Source organism: Podarcis bocagei (assembly GCF_964188305.1).
Source record: "Podarcis bocagei genome assembly, chromosome: 6".
NCBI classification, from domain to species: Eukaryota; Metazoa; Chordata; class Lepidosauria; order Squamata; family Lacertidae; genus Podarcis; species Podarcis bocagei.
In genome coordinates this window covers 21,035,984-21,059,274 of record NC_138130.1, presented here as the reverse complement: position 1 = coordinate 21,059,274, position 23,291 = coordinate 21,035,984, and the positions used below count along the sequence as shown (strand labels likewise).

Genomic DNA, 23,291 nt, shown 5'->3' with positions numbered 1-23,291 from the left:
CGCTAGACGAAGAGACTCGCGGAACGGATTAATTTCGTCTTGCAAGGCACCACTGTATATTTAACATTTGTTTTGGTGCTGCAGTTAACAAACGCTACTTTCAGTCACTGTGTTTGCGGTTTTAATATTGCATATTGGATTTGTGTTTCTTTTCTAAGCCTTGTTGAGTATTCATTTGAACTGAAGAGCTGGGTAGAAGTATCTGACACACACACATACATAAATGTATCGGTTATAATTTTTGTGCTGGGCAAAATTCTTCCTGGTTTCTCTCTGTCTCTCATGGCTTGTTACGCTGCCGTTTCTACGAGGATATACGCTCGGTATTTATTACCCCTGCTATGCAAAAATCTCCAAATGAATCCAAACTTCAATGTCTAAAATCCTTGGTAGAGGACAAGGATCCTGAGATCACGTTAAGGGTAGCCAAATTCTGTGCGATTGCCATAAAACTTAGGGAACAAGCTGTGCTATCATAATGATTAAGGCCTTAAATGATAATTTTAGGTTATATGTTAGTGACTAAGTTTTAATTTATATATTTTTAAACTTTTGCTATATCTGTATTGTCCCTGTTATACCTAACTGCAAATTCAAATGTATCCCTATTGTGTTTTATGACTTCCTTGATATTGTATGTGGGCTGGAACTGGTATGTGACGGAAATAATAAAATTCATTCATTCCTGGTTTCTCAAGATGTCTGAATTTAGGTGGGGGGGGGGGTTGCCCACTTTTACTCACCATTTAAATTTTTGCTATTTTCCCATTTATAAGCCGCCCTGAAAGTATTTGCCATCAAATGTCAGTGACTCGTGTGCTAAGCCAAACCTCACCTTAGCTCAGCATGGCAGCAAAAATTACCTTAGTAAAGGTAAAGGGACCCCTGACCATTAGGTCCAGTCCTGGCCGACTCTGGGGTTGCGGAGCTCATCTCACGTTATTGGCCGAGGGAGCCGGTGTACAGCTTCCGGGTCATGTGGCCAGCATGACTAAGCCGCTTCTGGCGAACCAGAGCAGCGCACGGAAATGCCGTTTACCTTCCCGCCAGAGCGGTACCTGTTTATCTACTTGCACTTTGATGTGCTTTCAAACTGCTAGGTTGGCAGGAGCTGGGACTGAGCAACGGGGGCTCACCACGTCGCAGGGATTAGAACCGCCGTCCTTCTGATTGGCAAGTCCTAGGCTCTGCGGTTTAACCCACAGCGCCACCCACGTCCCCAAAAGGACCTTAAGGAAGAACAAACTGGCTGTGGACTCTTCTCTTCTCTACCTTCACATGGTCTCAGTAAACCATGGTTTGGCTTACAGCAGTGGTTTTCAACCAGTGCGCCGTGGCACCCTGGGATGCCTTGAATGGCGGTCAGGAGTGCCGTGGGCAACACTGGCCTCTGTCCCTCTTTCCTCTCCTCCCTCCTCTGATGCCCTCTTGCATCTCTGCCTCCCAAAGGCTTGCACAGCTGTTTGTTGCAGCAGCCCTGGCTACAAGCTCCGCAGTTGAATGGTCCCTCTGGGGCTGGTCAGGGGGTGCTGGTTGCCAGGAGCTGAGGCAGCCTTGGAGCAAGCAAGCAAGCAAGGAAGCGGGTGAGGGAACCCAGCCAGCCAGTCCACCAGCCCTTGCTGTTGGGAATGGACAGACAAGTGGGAGGTTGGGCAGGCAGGCCCTGTGTTGGCCTTTCTTGTGCTTCCTGTGTGCAACGCCTGCCTAGGAGCTCAGTGTCTGGTGCTGAAGGGGCACATTCCTGCCACGCAGGCCCGGTGAGGCCTGCTGCTGCTGCATCCCAAGGTGAGTAAGATGGCCTCACATTCACCTTTGGCCAGTCTCCACCAGGCTGCTAAGGCTGGGGGAATCATCTTCCCAGGCCCCTGTGGGGCAATGTGAGGAGGCACTTCTCTTGGGGGCGGCTGCTCAAAGACCATGGGCAGTGGCGTCCGCTGCCTGGAGGACTCTCAAGGTGAGGGGAGAGAAGAAGTGGCTGAGGGAAGACTCCACAAGGGAGTATGTTTGAAAAGGGGTGAGGAGCTGCCATAACTGGGCTCCTGAGCCCCACAGGGTGCCACAGAAAGAACGCAGTTGGTCAAGTGAGCCGTGGACTCAGAATACTACTACTACTACTACTAATTTATTATTTATACCCCGCCCATCTGGCTGAGTTTCCCCAGCCACTCTGGGCGGCTTCCAATCAAGTGTTAAAAACAATACAGCATTAAATATTAAAAACTTCCCTAAACAGGGCTGCCTTCAGATGTCTTTTAAAGAGAAGATAGCTGCTTATTTCCTTCACATCTGGAGGGAGGGCGTTCCACAGGGCGGGCGCCACTACCAAGAAGGCCCTCTCTCTGGTTCCCTGTAACCTCACTTCTCGCAATGAGGGAACCGCCAGAAGGCCCTCAGCGCTGGATCTCAGCGTCTGGGCTGAACGATGGGGGTGGAGACGCTCCTTCAGGTATACAGGACCGAGGCCGTTTAGGGCTTTAAAGGTCAGCACCAACACTTTGAATTGTGCTCGGAAACGTACTGGGAGCCAATGCAGATCTCTCAGGACCGGTGTTATGTGGTCCCGGCGGCCACTCCCAGTCACCAGTCTAGCTGCAGCATTCTGGATTAATTGCAGTTTCCGGGTCACCTTCAAAGGTAGCCCCACATAGAGCGCATTGCAGTAGTCCAAGCGGGAGATAGCTAGAGCATGCACCACTCTGGCAAGACAGTCTGCGGGCAGGTAGGGTCTTAGCCTGTGTACCAGATGGAGCTGATAGTCAGCCGCCCTGGACATAGAATTAACCTGCGCCTCCATGGACAGCTGTGAGTCCAAAATGACTCCCAGGCAGAAAGGTTGCAAACCTTGGTATTATGCAAACCAGTCGCGCGTTCAAAATGGTTGCGGAGCTAACTCTGTTTCTGTTTCAAGCAGAAGCATTTGGGGGAAGTTGGAAATTCTCTCGGGGCCTTCTTGTCGTCCTCCTAAGCAGAGTGGAGAGGGGAAGGGCACACAACGAAATGCAAGTTTCAGCGGGGGGCACCCTCTCCCTGCTTTCCAATGCTCAAAAAGTACTGTTGGATGCTGCCAACAGAGGCCGAGGCAGCCTCCACAGAACCCAGCCTCCGCTGTTCAAATTCCAACAATACTTGTCTCCCACTGGAAGCCAGGGAGCATGTCACTTTCCCTTCAAGCTGGTCACCATCTATCTTCAGTAGCAGCCCCCTTGGAAGGGGCTGCAAGACAGGATTCATGGTGAGAAGACACGGGGGCCTGTTAGCAAGCTGCCATTTACTTTGAGATCCAGCCGTAGTTGCCGTGGAAGAGAGAGACTTGCCTGTGCAAAATATGCACAGTTCACTTATATGCAGATCTAGCAGAAAAGTCCAATGGAAGAAATGTGTAAGATGTTTATTTAATGCAACCTGCATTAGAGGCAACCTCTAATTTGCTTACCAAGAGAAAGCATTGTACTCTCAAGCGCAGGTTCTCTTAAGAAGTGTCTCTGGACCTCAGAAAGACCACCATTCTAGCAGCCATAAGGGACACATGGAGAAGTACAGACTGAGCAGGGCTACATCAGCACATTAACTAACCTACCAGTCTATTTCTAGTGCATTTAACACAGGAAGGAAGTTAGGTAGGAATGTATCTCATGTCCGACCCAACATTGTGGTTTGCACACATCAGACAGCCAAGATGAGATGACCGCCCTCTCTCTCAAAGGATCATAGAACTGTAGAATCAGAAAGGACTCTACAAGGCAGGAATCTTTTGTCCAATGTGGGGCTCAAACCCACAACCCCGAAGTTGAGAGTCTCCTGCTCTACCAACTGAGCTCTCCCAGTCTCATCATGTTCTTTGAAGTGATGAGTCTTTTAACATAGCAGATCAGGAGTGGGGAACACCAAGTTCTCCAGATGTTGGGACTCCAACTGTCATCACCTCCAACCACCATGGCCAATGGTTAGTGATAGGAGCTGTTCACCACACTCTTTACATTCAACAAAGGAAGAAGAAGAACTAAACATTGGAAGAGGCTGGTGGGCCTTGGGGGGTCCCGACGGGAATTTCCAAGGGTGCCACTGCGCCCACAGGTGCCATGCTGGGGACCCCGGGTTCCAAAACGTGTTGTATGAGTGCTGGGGGAAATGGACGATGGCCACAAAACTACTGGAGGAGTCATTGTGGAAAAGGTGGACTTCTACCGCACACCATTGCTATGATCTGTTTCAACCAATGCCTTGAGAAGAGGGAACAATATGGCTTTCCACCAAGTTCTCTAAGTAACCTTGAGAGCAACCAGGAGTAGGCTAGACTTTCCCACCTCTGAGGCCAACCTGGAAACACTACGGGTTGGTGAAGGAAGAATGGATGGTACCCTTCAGATGTTGTTGGACTATAGCTCTCATCATCTCCCTGATCATCTCCCATGGCTGGGGCTGATGGGAGTTGAGGTCCATCAACATCTTGAGGGTATCATGCTGGCTATCCCTGCTCTACCCTTTCTTTGCCTGTCCATTAATTTACTTCCATAGATCCCCTTGCCACCCAAGCATCTGAATACAAGGCTGTAGTTAGCAGTACCATTGTCGTGAAGGAAGGGGGAATCATTTTTAACTGCTGTTGATTTGATTGTCCTGTTTTTGCATCTCCACCCTTGGACCTTCGGGTTGCAGGGTGGGCTACAAACACTTTTAACAAAACCAATAAATTTCCACCTGAATACCTGTGGTGCAAGTTGTTTTGAGGACTCATTAATGAATCCATTTTTTTTTTTAATTCTATAGAACAGCACAGGGGGTTGGGCGGGGGAGGGGAAGTAGGAAACAGGCAAATATCAAGCAGTTTTTGTAATATCGTTGTAGGTGGTTTTGAAACAAATCTAATATAAATCACCATGCATTCAGACAGAGACAGCATGTAGCATCTAAGTCTGAAGGAAGACAAGCCGTTCAGAATTCCTATTTAATCTCCACACATACACACACAAAACAAAGACAAAGCTCTCCACCAGCCCAGTCTGCATTCCTGCAACGGCGGTTATGGTCCTCCAGTAGCTGCATATGATCGTATGAATAATGCACGACAAGTTTTAAAATATTTACATACTTCTGGGGCGATCGGCTTCCAACCTCAGCCTTTAGCCGCAAGTTCTCCCTCACAAGGCCACTGTTTTCGAGCCTCAGCTTCTTATTTACCTATATGGAAATAAATAGGATTATAAGAAACCCCCAAACGAACTCACTCGTAATGTTTGTAAGACTTTAAAGGAGGGGAAGCATATTTAGACAGGAGCAACAGTTAACTCCGCTCGCTCCCTCTTCTCCGAGACCCTCGACAGAGACACCACTTAAAAATTACCCTGGGAAATGGCTTGCAAAAACTGGAGAGAGGACAGGCATTTTTAATTTATATTCCCAAAATACACCGCAAGGCTTCTACCCAGGGAAATAAACAGAGCCATGTTAGTTCAGCCTGACAGTCATTAAGGGGTGGTGGTGGGGAGGTACTAATGGCAATTCCATGTTCCCCCCCTCCTTCTCCTCCACATGACTAAATACTTTAAATGCATTAACATTACAATGTGCAGGTATCAGCAAAATGAGTGTCGAACAACTTCCTGACTCTCCCAAACCGAGTTAAGATTGTCAAGCGGCTTTTTCCCCTTATAGAAAAAAAATAAAAAGAGAGGCACAGACACACACACTCTAGAGAACAAAATCCGCAATGACAACTTATTTGCCAGGCCCCATTGGTGTCGCTTGCAGAATGCTGCTATTAATAAGCCTCAGGATTTAAAGCCCCTCTTGTCTCCGCAAACGGAATCAAGTGTCTCGTTTTCCGTTAAGGGCAAGGAAGCCACAGGCGCACACGTTCGCACACTCGCAACAAAGAAAAGGTCAGAAATTCAGTTGCGCACCAGGGCTGCGGCCCACAGGCCTAATTTTGACCCATATCCCCGTTTCCTCCAAACCACACCTACTTGCCCCGTGAAGCACAGTCGATACCTGCAAAAAACAGTGGCTGAAGCTATGGCTCTACCAGCTGATGGGCTGTTGGTTCAAGCCTGCAGGATTGGCTGCAGGACCCTGCAGCTGACAAACAACACAAAGCAGCTCCACCAACCCAAGACCTGGCGCTCGAGAAACGCAGACATGGGGCTTGCAAAGCATCTTTGTGCTGCGTTTCCGACAGACCAATTGACTGTCAGCGGCTGCACATGGGTCTTTCGTGGGCAGGCGGAGAAACCCCCCTGCCCATCATCTGGCATCCAGGTGACGTGCAAACAGGGGTTGCCCTGCCTGTCAGAGTCAGCCTATTGGGGTGGGCACAGATTGGACCTGCAAGGTCGGACAAATTGCACTAAAGCAAAACCGGAAGTGTCTTAACGCTTCCTTCTGACCATGCAAGAGGAAAGGTGTGTGAGCACAGCATGAGACAGAGGCTCCTTACAGCTTGTTTACATTCTGCTAAACCAGGATAGGGATGCTGTGGCTCTTTGGCACTGAGCAAATGTCATGGGGGTGCGGAGAATCTGGAGAAAGAAAAAGTGGAGTGGGGGAGCCAAAATAGGTGGAGCGAAGGCAAAGAGGTCTAAGCTTTCAGGAGGGACAGTTACAAGATTGTGGGCCCTCAATGAATGAAACATGCATGCACCATCCTATAATAATAATAACAACAATAATAATTTATTATTTATACCCTGCCCATATGACTGGGTTTCCCCAGCCACTCTGGGCGGCTCCTAACAGAATATTAAAAACACGATAAAACATCAAACATTAAAAACTTCCCTAAATAGGGCTGCCTTTAGATGTCTTCTAAAAGTCAGATAGTTGTTTATTTCCTTGACATCTGATGGGAGGGCATTCCACAGAGAGTGCACCACTACCGAGAAGGCCCTCTGCCTGGTTCCCTGTAACCTCATTTCTCGCAGTGAGGGAACCGCCAGAAGGCCCTCGGCGCTGGACCTCAGTATCCGGGGCTGGATGGTGGGGGTGGAGACGCTCCTTCAGGTATACTGAGCCGAGGCCTTTTAGGGCTTTAAAGGTCAACACCAACACTTTGAATTGTGCTCGGAAACATACTGGGAGCCAATGTAAGTCTTTCAGGACCGGTGTTATATAATCTCGACGGCCATGAAGGGAACATTCAGGCGCCATTAAGTTAATTACAGTCATGGCCGATACGTGCGCAATCGCACACAGTGCTGAGCCCCAAAGTGACCCGGAAACGTCATAAAAGATATCACGAAAAGGGCGGAATGGGGGACGGGGTATTTCAATCGCACACGATTTCACTCAAGTGCGCAATGACCCAGAACTCAGTCCCTGCATGGATCAGGTCTTGCCCATGCCGTCCAATGATGGTGTGTCGAAAAAGAAGACAGAACATGGACCTCATACAACCACATTCTTGGTTTCATGGAATACTGGACAATGGCCAATTAACAGGAAGTCCACTGACCCAGTGCCTCAACCCTATTTCGCTTCTCAACCCACCTAGGAAATTACACAAGAGGTCACACCGCCAGTTATCCCTGCCCATTCAATATTGCCAGATTTCGCATTCATTACCTCCGTTAGCGCTCCCATGTCCTCCTTCACTTTTTCATACATATCATTAGCCGCCTGAAGCTTCTGTGTCCATACCGCCAAAGTCTCTGGATCCACCTTGTGCTTGTCCTCCGAGAGTCCTGGACTCGCCCGGGTTTTGCCAGACACGTCAAGCGTCTCGGGGTGCAGGACAGATTTGAGCTGCGCCTCCAGGCTGAGCTTGCTCCCTTTTAGCTCCTCCACTTCCTTCTGCAGAGATTCTATTTCATCCTTCCGAGTGAGGCAAACCCATGGCCGATTAGGGGGCAGAAGAAACACGTTTTTGCAGGAGGCAGGAAAAGAAGAGGGAAAAACAACAACAATATCGGCTAAGTTTCTTTGTTATACTGCTCAATTCTTCAGGTTTTTGTAGGCTGATCCCGGTATAGAAAATGAGCTGGCTTTGAATCTGTCATCAAAGAGAACAGTGGTACCTCTGGTTAAGTACTTAATTCGTTCCGGAGGTCTGTTCTTAACCTGAAACCGTTCATAACCTGAGGTACCACTTTGGCTAATGGGGCCTCCCGCTGCCACCGGTGCGCGATTTCTGTTCTCATCCTGAGGTAAAGTTCTTAACCCGAGGTAACACAGGTTAGCGGAGTCTGTAACCTGAAGGTACCACTGAGGCAAAGTTCTTAACCCGAGGTAACACTGTACATGTATATATAGGGTGAGTCTTTTAAAACAGGCCCTGTGGAACAATGTGTACTCTGTATCCATGGGGCCTCTTTTAAACGACTCACCCTGTATGTGTGTGAATGAGAGAGAGAGATCTTATAGTACTGGATCAGACCAAAGGCTGATCTCAAACAGCATCTTTTTCTCAGCAGAGCCTAGGCAGATGCACAATTCAAAGTATTGGGGCAGACCTTTAAAGCCCTAAATGGCCTTATCCCAGTATACCTGAAGGAGCATCTCCACCCCCATCGTTCAGCCTGGACACTGAGATCCAGTGCCGAGGGCCTTCTGGCGGTTCCATCACTGTGAGAAGTGAGGTTACAGGGAACCAGGAAGAGGGCTTTCTCGATAGTGGCACGCACCCTGTGGAACGCCCCCCATCAGATGTCAAGGAAATCAATAACCATCCGACTTTTAAAAGACATCTGAAGGCAGCCCTGTTTAGGGAAGTTTTTGATGTTTGATGTTTTATTGTGTTTCTAATATTCTGTTAGGAGCCGCCCAGAGTGGCTGGGGAAACCCAGCCAGATGGGCGGGGTACAAATAATAAATTATTATTCTTATAATTATTATTTTAGCCAGATCTGTACGGAACAGCACCTTGGAACACAAAGCAGTTTCAAAATATGGGCTTCCATCCAGTGTACACCTTAAGATAGTGTACGGGCTGGGTTTCTGACACCGGACCAGAGAACCCACTGATTCACCAGGGCTTGTAAAGCCCCCAGAACATCCACAAAGACCCTCTTGCGAAGCCTTGTCTTGTAGAGTGTTCTGCAAAAGGCTGGGCATGATAGCTGAGTCTTGCGGAGCACTTTGCTTTTAGCTGAGCCAGGTCATTACCTGCCCCACACTTCACAGGTGTAGGGCAGGTGGGTGTGGCTTTGCCAAAATGGCCTTGCGGACCTAATAAGGTCCATAGGTTGTTGGTTCCCCATTGCTAATGTGTCCCAAGGGAGTTGGCTCCATACAAACCAGAACCTCACAAACCACCCTTTTCCTGACACCGCCTTACCTCATATTCTTTGTGCATTAGCTCCAGCCTCGTTTTGCGGAGCTGTTTCCTGACCGTCGGGCTGAACACAGGGTTGCTTTCACTCGTCCCTCCTGCAGCAACACAACAAGCAAGGCTCCGTTCAGTGCTCAGCTTTCTTCTAAACAGGTGCAGCCCCTCCAGATGTCTCCAGACTACAACAGCCCTGCCTCAACATCTGGAGGGGCAGCAAGTTTGCAAACTTTGTTTTGGAAGTTTAAATGTAATTTATTTTAAGATTACGATTCCCAAAGGCTGTCAAATCCTAAAGTCACTCTCCTCCTGACAAACACCCTGAGAGACGTGCAATGAAATCTTATTTATATTTATAAAATTCATTACATCTTCTGCGTGTCTACTCAGAAATCAGAATGCTGATTTCCATAGGCCTTGCTGCCAGGTAGAGGATTCCAGCCTAAAGTCTTCTTTACTTATAATCTGGGGGTCTTCTTTACTTATAATCTGGGGTTGCTACCACCTCTGCGATCGCTCCCATGTAGTTTCCTGGAATGTGTAACACATATAGGTAAAGGTAAAGGGACCCCTGACCAGTAGGTCCAGTTGTGGCCGACTCTGGGGTTGTGGCACTCATCTTGCTTTACTGGCCGAGGAAGCCGGCGTACAGCTTCCAGGTCATGTGGCCAGCATGACTAAGCTGCTTCTGGTGAACCAGAGCAGTGCACGGAAACGCTGTTTACCTTCCCGCCGGAGTGGTACCTATTTATCTACTTGCACTTTGATGTGCTTTCGAACTGCTAGGTTGGCAGGAGCAGGGACCGAACAACGGGAGCTCACCCCGTCGCGGGGATTCAAACCGCCAACCTTCTGATCAGCAAGTCCTAGGCTCTGTGGTTTAACCCACAGTGCCACCCATATACCTGACAACAACCCTGTGAGGTAGGCTAAGTAGAAAAAAAAAGTAACTGGCCCAAGGTCAAGCAGTAAACTTCACAACTTGAGCGGAGATTTGAATTCAAGTTTCCCAGGCCAACATTTCGCTTCAGGGTTGCCGACTCTGGGGGAATATTATTTGCAAACTGGGGAAACTTTGCCTGGCACAAACAACAAACTCAGCACATGTTGAATCTATTCTATTGGCTACAACAGAATGCTTCTTTCAAGCCTCATTTCAGCAGGGGCAGGGACCCCGTGGGTGCCAGGAATATTGTCTTGGCACATGCCCCTGTGGGTGCTGCGTTGGTGACACCTGCTCTAACCACTACACCCCACTGCAGCGCACTGGCTCGAGAATCAAGGCTACGGCTGGGAACACCTGGGTTTGCTAGATAACATGTCCCATTCACACGATCACAGTCAAATCTGTTTCTCGGGGATGTTGCAAAAACAAAATGGGATATAGTGAAACGGACGCCACCGTTGCAAAAAGGGCAGAATAAAAATACAAAAGCTGGTTGCGAGCTTCAGCAGAAACAGTGCAGCTGGATGCCATGCCATTCAGAGGATAAAAAGAATATGCATGCATTTGATGGGAGGGGGAAAGGCTGCCTTACCTAAGACCTCCTTGCAAGGATTGTCAGTGGTGATGGGGATCCTACAAGCAGGACACTGACTGTTGTTCTTCAGCCACACTTCGATACAAATGGAGCAGAAGACATGGTTGTTGGCACAGATGACCGGATGACGGACCTTGCAATGGAGAGGGTATAACAATTAAAAAGGTATTCTAGCAGCAATTGCTCTTTTCCCTTTTTGGCTTGGAACACACATAAAAATCATGCAAGGAACATAGAATCTTAGAGTTAGAAGGAACCCAAGGGTAATAATAATAATAATACTAATAATAATAATAATAATAATAATAATTTATAACCAGAGCATGCACCACGCTGGTGAGGCAGTCCACAGGCAGATAGGGTCTCAGCCTGCGTACCAGATGGAGCTGGTAAACAGCTGCCCTGGACACAGATTTGACCTGTGCCTCCATGGACAGCTGTGAGTCCAAAATGACTCCCAGGCTGTGCACCTGGTCCTTCAGGGGCACAGTTACCTCTTTCAGGACCAGGGAGTCCTCCACACCTGCCCACCTCCTGTCCCCCAAAATCAGTACTTCTGTCTTGTCAGGATTCAACCTCAATCTGTTAGCCACCATCCATCCTCCAACCGCCTCCAGACACTCACATGCAATGCTGGAATCTCAGATAAAGCATCCCTGACAGGTGGCCATCCAACCTCTGCTTAAAAACCTCCGAGGAAGGAGAGTCCACAACCTCCCGAGAGAGACCGTTCTACCATCAAACAGCTCTGTCAGAAAGCTTTTTCTGTCTGTTTAGTCAGAATCTCCTTTCTTGCAACTGGAAGCCATTGGTTTGAGTCCTGCCCTCCAGAGCAGGAGAAAACAAGCATGCTCCCTCTTCCATGTGACAGCCCTTGAGATATTTGAAGATGGCTATCATATCTCCTCTCAGTCTCCTCTTTTCCAGGCTAAACTCATCCGGCTCCTTCAACCGTTCCTCACAGAGCTTAGTTTCCAGACCCTTGATCATGTTGGTTGCCCTCCTCTGCGCACGTTCCAGCTCAGGCTTCCTCAACCTTGGCCCTCCAGATGTTTTTGGCCTACAACTCCCATGATCCCTAGGTAGCAGGACCAGTGGTCAGGGAGGATGGGAATTGTAGTCTCAAAAACATCTGGAGGGCCGAGGTTGAGGAAGCCTGTTCCAGCTTGAAAACATCCTTCTTAAATTGTTATGCCCAGAAATGGACACAGTATTCCAGGTGTGGTCCGATTAAGGCAGAATAAAAGGTAAAGGTAAAGGGACCCCTGACCATTAGGTCCAGTCGTGGCTGACTCTGGGGTTGCGGCGCTCATCTCGCTTTATTAGTGCAGCTTCTGGGTCATGTGGCCAGCATGACTAAGCCACTTCTGGCAAACTAGAGCGGCGCACGGAAATGCCGTTTACCTTCCCGCCAGAGTGGTACCTATTTATCTACTTGCACTTGACATGCTTTCGAACTGCTAGGTGGGCAGGAGCAGGGACCGAGCAATGGGAGCTCACCCCCATCATGGGGATTCGAACCGCCGACCTTCTTATCAGCAAGCCCTAGGCTCTGTGGTTTAGACCACAGCGCCACCCACAAATAGAATAGAATAGAATAGAATAGAATAGAATAGAATAGAGTGGTAATAATACTTCCCTTGATCTAGACGCTATACTTTTGTTGAGGGAGCCTAGGATAGTGGTAGCTTTTTTTTGCTGCTGCATCACACTGTTGACTCATGTTAAGCTTGTGGTCCACCAAGACCCCTACATCCTTCTCATAGGTACTACTAGTAAGCCAACAAACAGCAATGCCACCAAAGCAGACAGGGAGAGAGAAAGAAAGAAAATACATGGGCAAGGAAGGGGTAAACAGAGCAGAATGTAAATAGTGAGGGGAGAGACTTCATCAGGCAAGGCTTCTTCCACCTGCCTTGTCCCACAGCCTCTGCTTCTCAATTTGTATTGCACTGTGGCCTGCCGTTGTTTTCTTGATTGTAGTTTAGAAATTATTTATTGTAATGGTTAAGAGTGGATTTCTGTTTAATTTTTATACGCTGATATTTAATATTATTCTATATTATTCTAATGGATTGTTGAATGTTACTTTATTTGAAGTAGGTTGCTTATTTTAAGGTTATGTTTTATTATCACTTTTTTATATTGCATTAGATTTGCATTATATTGCATTAGATTTGCATTATATTGCATTAGATTTGCATTATATTGCATTAGATTTTTTATATTGCATTAGATTATAAGGTGTACATTCTTTGTTTCTTCAGCTTGTAAACCGCCTTGGGTATTGTAAGATAGAAAGACGGTATTGCAAATTTAAAAAGTGATGAAAAGTGAAAGTGATATCAGGTCCAAGCAGCTAGAATATTATATGCACAGAAATGGAAAGAGGAGGAGTGGCAGCTTTTGAAAGTAATGGACTACGCCGAAATGGCAAAGATGACAGCGAAATTAAGAGATCAAAAGGATGAAATTTTCATAGAAGAATGGAGGCTCTTTGTGGACTAATATGTGTGTGTGTGTGTGTGTGTGTGTGTGTGTGTGTGTGTATAGAGTCAAATGAAATCGTGGGCAGGATTTGAGATAAAAGCAGCGGAAGAAAAAAGATAAAATAATTGTAATAGAGAAGCTTTTTGTAACAGATAAAATATATAATGCAGTAGAAAAGGTTTGAGTAAAAACACTGCGGGAGGTGAGGGTAGGAAGTCAATTTATGAAACAATGTAATTATTTGATTTTGTGAAAATGTTTGAAAAAAGTAACAAAAAAGTATAGATATTGCTTGCTAGACTTTTAGAAGATTGCCCCTGACTGCTTCTGGAACAATGTAACTCAAGTTTCCAGGATTTTCGCCTTCCCGGTTTTACACCACACTGAGAACTAGAAACTTTAGAAAATAAATAGGAAGTCCAGACTGTCCAAAGCCCAAGTTATGCACTGTGTTTCTTTTGCACAGAACCCCAGGACAAAAGACCCAAGGGACGCAATAATAAGTGAACTCGAAACGGAGTTTAGACTTGCTGAAGAATCTGCAGCACAAAAAACTCCGCCAGTTTGTCATTTCCCTGCAGACAAAAATTAGTGAAGCTACCAGGGAAGGGCAAGAGGTTTTCTCCACCCTGCTGAGATGTTCTGAGCACTGATAACCATCCAATATAATATGTTCTATTGTACAGAAGGCAGAAGTAAAGAGCTGCTATGCCACAGAGAATTGGGGCTTTAAGTATTTGTATCTTAACAAGATGCTTATATATTTTCCTAAAGGAGCGCAAACGGTTTTAGAAAAATAAGTTTCTGAAAGGCATTACTAATAAGATCTCCCTTTAATTTAAAATTCTGCTTGGAGTCCAACCCTGGGATTCAATAATCAACTATAAACAGAGAAATTCTGCATTTCATAATGCTACTTCGCCCACTGCGAAAACTTCTTTAGAGACCAAAACAAATGTTACTTTAGCTCCCAAAAGCCTTTGATATATTTGTGCTTCTAAACTCTGCTCTACTTCCAGAGATATGAGACACAGGATAAAATTAAAAAAGCCTGATTTCTCAAGCATTGTGGTCTACTGCTCTGTCCTAGGCAAACAAACCTAAGTCCTCTACAATGCCTTGCAATTCATGTGGGGCGTCTCAGGGGCCAAATACAGTCATCTAGGGCTCTCTATCTGCCCTCTGAACTCTCCTCAGACCATACCAGCGGTTTTCCATGCCCTTGTCAAGTGCCTTTGTCTCAAAAAGTATTTCCCAAACTTGGGTCTCCAGCTCTTTTTGGACTACAATTCCCATCATCCCAGACCACCGGTCCCGCTAGCTAGGGACGATGGGAATTGTAGTCCAAGAACAGCTATAGCCCCAAGTTTCGCAAACCCTGGTCTAGAATGCCTTTGGACTGCTACAAGCCTAGGTGGAGAAATGGGTGCCAAAAAACCCCCTCAGACAAGTAAGCAACCTTTTGTATGACCAGTAGCAGGTGGCATGGCAGAGATGCTTAACTGTTCTCCTGACAGCTGAACGGCTACTGCTTACTGGGAACGGGGGGGGGGGGGGGAGAGACAGGAGGGTCTCGCAGTGCAAACACATGGCTAGATTGGCTCAGCTGGTGTGTTTGCACTGGGCCAAACTTGTTGCCACCTCTCTCCCTCCTGGAAGCTGCAGCACCTGCCAGGAGGTGAGGTATAAATCTCTCCTCCACTGCATTGTTTGCAACTGTCTCGTTTTACAGGATACCGTATTTTTCGCTCTATAGGACACACTTTTCCCCCTCCAAAAATTAAGGAGGCGCTCTGGAGGCTTCGCGTTGCTTTCACTTTCACTGAAGCCTGGAGAGCGAGAGGGGTTGGTGCGCACCGACCCCTCTCACTCTCCAGGCTTCAGGGATAGCCTCCTGACGCCTTTGGAGTGCAGTGGGAATTCACGCTGCGCTCCAAAGGCTTCGGGTTCCTTTTGCTGAAGCTGGGAGAGCAAGACTCTCCCGGCTTCAGCAGAGAGGGAGAGCTGCGCAGTGCCCCTTCAGTGAAGTGGGAGGAGAAATGGAAGGGGCTCCGTTTCTCCTGCCGCTTCGCTGAAGGGGCGCTGAGCAGAGAGGGGGAGAATTTTTTTCCTCCTATTCTCCTCCTCCTATGGTCCGGTGCGTCCTATGGTCTGGTGCGTCCTATAGAGCGAAAAATACGGTAAGTGCAGGCTTGGGGCCAGAGACTCTTCTGTGTATCCAGCTTCTCTGTGACAGGCTACGGAGTCAACCACAACCAGAAGTTTCACATCACCCAAGACAAAAGTCCCCCAAAGCAGCACATTATACGATAGATTGTCCTACTCACGAAGCATTCAAGGGCACACAGTAGTGTTGTTTGTGCATCACAGAGAGTGTGCCTCTTCTAAGATGGAACCTACCAGCTGTGGTTTCTCTAAGGGCTCTTATGAATCGCCGTTTTGAGAAGTCTGCCGCATATCTGGTCTGGGTCAACTTCTTCTGAGATTCAGTACACTTTCTCAAGCAAGAAAATCTAACCGCACGTGCCAATTGCAACCCCAGCCTCCAAATGTTACTTATTTTATTTTGGAGCATTATTGTTTCTCTGTAAAGTGCCTGGGCATAATGAGAGGGTGGGTCCCTACCACAAGAGGCTTTCAATTTATGAATTGACCCAAGGAGTAAAGGTAAAAGTAAAGGACCTCTGGATGGTTAAGTCCAGTCAAAGGTGACTATGGGGTTGTGGCGCTCATCTCGCTTTCAAGCCGAGGGAGCCGGCATTGGTCCACAGACAGTTTTCTGGGTCATGTGACCAGCTTCTGGCGCAACAGAACCCCATGATGGAAACTAGAGCTCACAAAAACGCTGTTTACCTTCCCACTGCAATGGTACGTATTTATCTACTTGCACTAGTGTGCTTTTGAATTGCTAGGTTGGAAGGAGCTGAGACAGAGCAACGGGAGCTCACCCCGTTGCCGGGATTTGAACCGCCGACCTTCTGATTGGCAAGCCCAAGAGGCTCAGTGGTTTAGACTACAGAGCCACCCACATCCCAAGGGGTGAGAAACACTAAACGGGGGAAAAATAAGCAGAATATGCCATTGTTTCAATTACACACACAGTTTGTTTCAGAAGGAGGGTATCGGGGCTAGGGAGGCTAGGGAGCTGTCCAAAGGTTTTGCGGAAAATATGAGTTTTAAGGTGAGGCCAGCAACCAAACGCTGCTGTTTGATGTTTTCCTGATAAGTGCAGCAGCTAGCCAGTTGTGCCCTCTCAAAGGACACTCTGTTCCAGCCCTCTTGCATGATACTCTATTCCACTCCTGCTCCCCCATGATTTTCTGTTTTATTCCTCGCCTAGGCAATTGGCATTTCCTGTCCACTGAGCATGCTCAGTTCTCATTCGGCTTTTTCTGGGGTTGCCCTTTATTACATTTTTTAAAATGCAGGTACTTCTGCTAACCTCGGAGGTGGTGCCATTTTGGCTACATAAAGACCTATGCCAGGAGAACATGTAAACAGAAGATATAGGGAACCTCTCAGTCTCCAGAAGTCACTAGACCACAATCCCCACTATCTCTAACCAGTGGCCATGCCAGTTGGGTATGATGGGAGTCCAGCAAGATCTGGAAGGTCAAAGGTTGGTCACCTCTGGTACACAGGATTCAAACTTGCGGGGTGGGGTGCACACAAAAATCACACAGGCGAGTTTTGCCTATTGATTCTTGGGAGTCCATTTCACAAACAAAGCATCATTTGCTGCTTGCAAAACACTAGCTAGTGAAGAACAAAGGATGCTGATCAGCTCAACCTGAAAGCCTCTTTGGCCTCAAGCTCCCAGGTGGCCTACAATAAAATACAACAATACAGTGGTGCCTCGCAAGACGAAAAGAATCCGTTCTGTGATTCTCTTCGTCTAGCGGTTTTTTTGTCTTGCGAAGCAAGCCCATTGAAGGATTAGCGGATTAGCGCTATTAGCGGCTTTTAGCGGCTTATCTGCTGATTGGATCAGCTGATAAGCGGCTTAGCAAAAGGGGGGGAAGGGGAAAAAACCAGCAGGAACTCGCAAGACATTGTTGTCTTGTGAAGCAAGCCCATAGGAAATTCGTTTTGCGAAGCACCTCCAAAACGGAAAACTCTTTCGTCAAGCGAGTTTTCCGTCTTGCGAGGCATTCGTCTTGTGGAGCACCACTGTATACATCAATAAAAGCCAGTCAAATTATGGTGAGTCAGTCCAGAAGCTCGTACCAATGAAAGTCTTGATCTGGTCCAGGAAAATAAGTTGAAACAGGTGTACTTCTCTGGAGAGGGCATTCAAAAAACCTTCTCTCTGATGGGCAGGAGAATGTTCAGTTTCAACCTACTGTCCCAACCTGCCTGGAGCTGATGGGAGTTTTAGCCCAAAATATCTGGAGGGATCAGGTTGGTTAAGGATGCTCTACCAAGTCCTAGTCTTAATGTCCTCTCTGCTTCAGGTGAAAATGCCTGCAGACAGCAAACAAAGGCACAGTATGGTTTGAGGCCTGGCTAGTGTCTGGATCCTTACCTTGACTCAGTGAACAAAGGTATGTCAGAGGTTCAAGCGATCCATCAAATAGATCCCCCTAGAGTTTCAAAGTGACTCAACGTTTAGAAGATATATAAACACAACTGACAACACCATTCAAATGTCGAATGGAAGATTTCAGCAGTTTCATAATTAAGAATGCATTGCTTTTAATACAAGCAGATCAATCCACTATAGCTTTAGCAGATTACTGAAGACCAATTTATCAGTGGGCCTACTTGTTTATTCTGAGGTTATTTTGGTTCTACCGAAGCAGGGAAAAATATTTAATGGTGGCTTTTCCGTCTAAAAACAATAATCATTATAAAAGATTTATAGTCCATAAGGACTCAACCTCTACTCATGTTTCTGTATCAGTAATTAAAAAAACCAGAATGTTCTCATATTGGTGTATGGTTTTTATTCGGGTATGTTTCTAACATGTTTATAAAGCATTCTGTTTTATTTATTTTTTTAAAGGAAAAACATAAAGAAGCCATTGCATTGCACTGGAAAGAACATTACCAGCATCTCCTTAACTACAACACCCCTGTAGCGGCCAAGGTCCTCTCACAAATCCCGCAAAAACAAACTGAAGATGAGCTTGCAGTATCTCCAAACCTGGGAGAGTTGTGCACAGCTATTAATCAAATGAAAATCAACAAAGCCAGTAGACCTGATGGGATACTTGCCGAAGTCTTCAAAGTGGGTGGAACTGAACTTACACAACAACTTCACAAGCTCATCGAAAAAATCTGGGAGAGGAGATCTCAGCAGACTTTAGGGTTGCCAAAATTATCAACCTTTTTAAAAAAGGTGATAGAACGGATAGCAGAAACTATGAAGGCATCTCTTTATTAGCTGTGACCTGCAAAATTCTTGCAAGGATCTTAGCAAACCATCTCCTAACTATATCCAAGGCTACCCTTCCTGAATCCCAAAATGTTTTCAACCTTCTAGGGGGACAGTAGACATGATTTTCACGGCTCAACAGCTTCAAGAAACATGCAGAGAGCAAAACCAACCCCTGTATATGGTGTTTACTGACCTCACTACAATGGTGCCCCGCAAGACGAATGCCTCGTAAGACGAAAAACTCGCTAGACGAAAGAGTTTTCCGTTTTTGAGTCGTTCCGCAAGATGAATTTCCCTATGGGCTTGCTTCGCAAGACGAAACGTCTTGCGAGTTCTTGCGAGTTTGTTTCCTTTTTCTTAAAGCCGCTAAGCCGTTAATAGCCGCTAAGCCGCTAAAAGCCGTGCTTCGCAAGACGAAAAAACCACAAGACGAAGAGACTCGCGGTACGGATTAATTTCGTCTTGCGAGGCACCACTGTAAGGGCTTCGACACTGTAAATCGTAATACCCTGTGGACTGTTCTTCTGAAAATTGGCTGGCCAGATAAATTTGTGAACATTCTTCGGCGCCTCTGTGATAGTATGACAGCAACAATTGCAGATAACAATGGCTCTCAAAGTGAACCATTCACAGTGGGATCAGGTGTTAAACAGGGATGTGTTATCGCCCCAACTCTATTTATTATTTATTTTCATTGCCATGATCCTACACATTGTTGAAGGGAAACTCCCCACCAGGGTAGAAACCATATATCAAACAGATAGAAAGCTCTTTAACTTGAGTAGGCTGAAAGTAAAGAGTAAGGTTACCATAACTTCCATCATAGAGCTTCAGTATGCTGATGACAACGTAGTGTGCGCACGCTCAGAGGATGACCTCCAAACCATCCTAAACATCTTCGCAGAAGCTTATGAGAAGCTTGGCCTATCGCTCAACATCCAAAAAACCAGGGCGCTGCACCAACAAGCACAAAACAACCCCTCTGCAGTGCCACAAATCCAACTCAATGGTGTAACATTGGAAAGTGTCTATCACTTCTCCTACCTGGGCAGTTATCTTTCCACAAGGGCCAACAATGATGCCAAAATCCAGCATCACCTGAGCTCTATGAGTGCAGCTTTCTCCCGATTGAAGTGCAGAGGTTTTGAGGACCGGGACATTCACAGGGAAAGCAAAATGCTTGTTTACAAAGCTATTGCACTACCAACCTTACTGTATGCTTGTGAAAGATGGACCACTTATAAATGCCATCTCCAACTCCTTGAAAGTTTCCATCAACGGCGTCTCTGAAAAAACTGCATATTACTTGGGAAGACAGGCAAACTAATGTCAGTGTACTGGAAGAAGCAAAGATCACCAGTGTTGAAGCAATGATTCTTCAACATCGACTTTGTTGGACTGGTCATGTTGTGCAGATATCTGATTATCGTCTTCCAAAGCAACGACTCTATTCCAAACTTAAAAATGGAAAACATAATGCTGGTGGTCAACAAAAGAGGTTTAAAGACACTCTCAAGGCAAATCTAAAAAAATCAAGTATAAGCACTGACCACTGGGAAACACTGGCCTGTGAGTGCTCCAATTGGAGAACAGTCTTTGCCAAAGGTGTCATGGACTTTGAAGATGTTTGAACTCAGGACGAAAGGGAGAAATGTGCTAAGAGGAAGGCAAACACTCGCCGTGATCAACTCCCACCCAGAAACCTATGTCCCCACAGTGTAAGGACGTGTGGATCCAGAATTGGCCTCCACGGTCGCTTATGGACACATCATTAAGATCGTGTTCATGGAAGACAATCTTACTCAGCTACGAGTGATCGCCAAAGAAGACACTCCTCTCTCCATGAGAAAAGCCACCATCAGATCTGAAAGAGGGGGAAAGTTTTCCAACAAGCTAAATCATACTCACGGCCACAAACTTTCCATTGTGTATACAGAGCCTGCTGAAAACAGGGTTGCAGGTCTATTCAGCGAACACAGTTTCCCATAAGTATCATAACAAACATGGCAGAAAGTGAGGAGAAATTAAAGAACCTTTTAATGAGGGTGAAAGAGGAGCGCGCAAATTATATTCTGAAGCTCAACATCAAAAAAACAAAGATCATGGCCACTGGTCCCATCACCTCCTGGCAAATAGAAGGGGAAGAAATGGAGGCAGTGAGAGATTTTACTTTCTTGGGCTCCATGATCACTGCAGATGGTGACAGCAGTCACGAAATTAAAAGACGCCTGCTCCTTGGGAGAAAGGCAATGGCAAACCTAGACAGAATCTTAAAAAGCAGAGACATCACCTTGCCAACAAAGGTCCGTATAGTTAAAGCCATGGTTTTCCCAGTAGTGATGTGTGGAAGTGAGAGCTGGACCATAAAGAAGGCTGATCGCCGAAGAATTGATGCTTTTGAATTATGGTGCTGGAGGAGACTCTTGAGAGTCCCATGGACTGCAAGAAGATCAAACCTCTCCATTCTTAAGGAAATCAGCCCTGAGTGCTCACTGGAAGGACAGATCGTGAAGCTGAGGCTCCAATACTTTGGCCACCTCATGAGAAGAGAAGACTCCCTGGAAAAGACTCTGATGTTGGGAAAGATGGAGGGCACAAGGAGAAGGGGACGACAGAGGACGAGATGGTTGAATAGTGTTCTCCAAGCTACCAGCATGAGTTTGACCAAACTGCGGGAGGCAGTGGAAGACAGAAGTACCTGGCGTGCTCTGGTCCATGGGGTTATGAAGATTCGGACACGACTAAACGACTAAACATCATAACAAACAGATTGAGAGGGAGGAAAAGACGACAGCAGGCCACAGAGTGGTTGTAAATAAGATCTGAAATCATAGCTCAGGATCATTTCTTGCAGTGCTGGTCAACAGTTTCTCAGCATACATGCCATAAACGAAGGTAGAAAGCAAGAGGAAACAAACAAACAAACTCCAGCTGAACTCCTATAACATTATTGGTTGTGGAGAGCTTGGTGAAGCAAGCAGGGCTGTCCTTAAACGGGGGGGGGGGGGGAGTCTGTCTGGCCTAGGCTTCTACTCCATATTATTTGGCCGACCTTGTTACTAGCAGGTTCTCAGCCTGCAGAAACCCAGATTGAAAAGCTCGTCTCTCAAAACCACTAACAAGGCATCAACTCTGATCCAAGCAATTTCCAACCACTCTAAAATAATAATTTTTTAAAAACTCGAAACAAACGAGGAGAAAGGGGGAAGTCTTCGTTTCGCCCCCCGCCCCGCCGACCCTTCATCACAGGAGCTTCCCTTCATTTTACAAAAAGTGAACGCGTCCTCATTTAAGTACTGTACAGCCCAATAAGTCTTGAAAAGCGGAAGCGAATCTTTCCGACACGGCCACGGTCCAGCTAAGGCCTCCCTTCCTCCTCCAGGCTCTAAAAGCAGCCACACACACGAGGTTCCGGCGAACTGCAGGGACAAATCTGGGAACCGGGGAACAATCGGCTACGTGTCAGAGGGAAACGCGACAGCTTTTTGGGGGGAAAGAGAGAGGAAATCCTCCTTGGAATCCATTCTCGCTCTCCTCCCTGGCAAGGCATGGCTTTCTCCCGAGGACCACGCACGCTTCAAAGTGTCCCTTCTTTGGGGTGGGGGGGGCGGTTGCATCTCGAACGCAAGGTGCCGTTACCTTTCCCAGGCAAATGTGGCAAGTGATGGGCAGCGTGAGAGAAAGTGTTACATTCTGAACGTTCTGAGCCATTGTGACGTTTCGAATCCCGCGAGCGTGGAAGTTCCAATCCACAGGCGGCGGCGACCGCGGCGGCGGCGAAGGAAGACTCGCTCTCTTCAACTCTCACGCTGTTAGGGCTCCCAGTACGGAAAGCCAGCTAGGCCAATCTTCCTCGCGTTGACGCGGACGCTTTTTAAGACTTCTCATCGGAAGAGAGGGAGGAGAGGAGGGAGGGGCCGAGAAATCTGAACACGTAGAGTGTGAAAAACGCGAGTCTGTCGTCGGGTTTGTCCTCTCTTGCCTTGCCATGGCAGACACGGATGTGCGCACACGTATCTATTTCGAATGTGTAAGAATTTCAGTCGGAATTCGTGCAACAGGCTTACCAAAGCCCCTCCCCTTTTGTCCTTACAATAACCCTATGAGATAAATGAGGTTGAGTGTGCGACCGGCTCAATGTCAGGGACATTAAAGCAAGCAAACAAACAAGCAAACAAACTCTTAACCCAAATGATTTAAAACACACTGCACTTTCTCCAATTAACCCTCGAAGAGATACAAAAGCTACGCTGAATTCACACGCTGGCTTTTTTCCAGCAGTGCAAGCGGTTCTTGCTAGTGTATACTTGAGTTGCTGTGAATCCCACTTTGTTTCTCCTTGAAACCATATCGAATCACAGTCAGAAGAATTTGCATCAGCCACTAGCCATAGCCAGTGGCGTAGCGTGGGGGGTGCAGGGGGAGGGGCGGCCGCACCGGGCGCAACATCTGGGGGTTAGGGTTAGGGGGCGCAAATCCACGGGTTAGGGGGCGCAAATTACTTGCCTTGCCCCGGGTGCTGACAACCCACGCTACGCCACTGGCCATAGCAATAAAATAAAGTACAATGTATTGAAGACACAGGTAAAAAAACCATACAAAATACATTCTAGAGGTTTCC

General features: G+C 47.0%; 1 protein-coding gene across 2 annotated transcripts in view; it reads right to left on the bottom strand.

Moving 5' to 3' along the window:
• OBI1 (ORC ubiquitin ligase 1) overlaps nucleotides 1-22,489 on the bottom strand; it is a 28,527-nt gene extending 6,038 nt beyond the window's left edge. The window contains exons 1-5 of one of the 2 annotated variants that reach the window (XM_081198387.1): nucleotides 22,310-22,489; nucleotides 10,798-10,933; nucleotides 9,269-9,360; nucleotides 7,558-7,806; nucleotides 5,090-5,178 (exon numbers count right to left, since the gene is read on the bottom strand). In XM_081198387.1, coding sequence (XP_081054513.1) covers nucleotides 5,090-5,178; nucleotides 7,558-7,806; nucleotides 9,269-9,360; nucleotides 10,798-10,933; nucleotides 22,310-22,381 — 638 coding nt within the window. In that variant the 5' untranslated portion in view covers nucleotides 22,382-22,489. Of the gene's footprint in view, nucleotides 1-5,089; nucleotides 5,179-7,557; nucleotides 7,807-9,268; nucleotides 9,361-10,797; nucleotides 10,934-21,722; nucleotides 22,143-22,309 lie in introns of those variants that run through there. The other variant, XM_081198388.1, reaches the window with a different exon arrangement.
• Nucleotides 22,490-23,291: the final 802 nt, after the last annotated feature.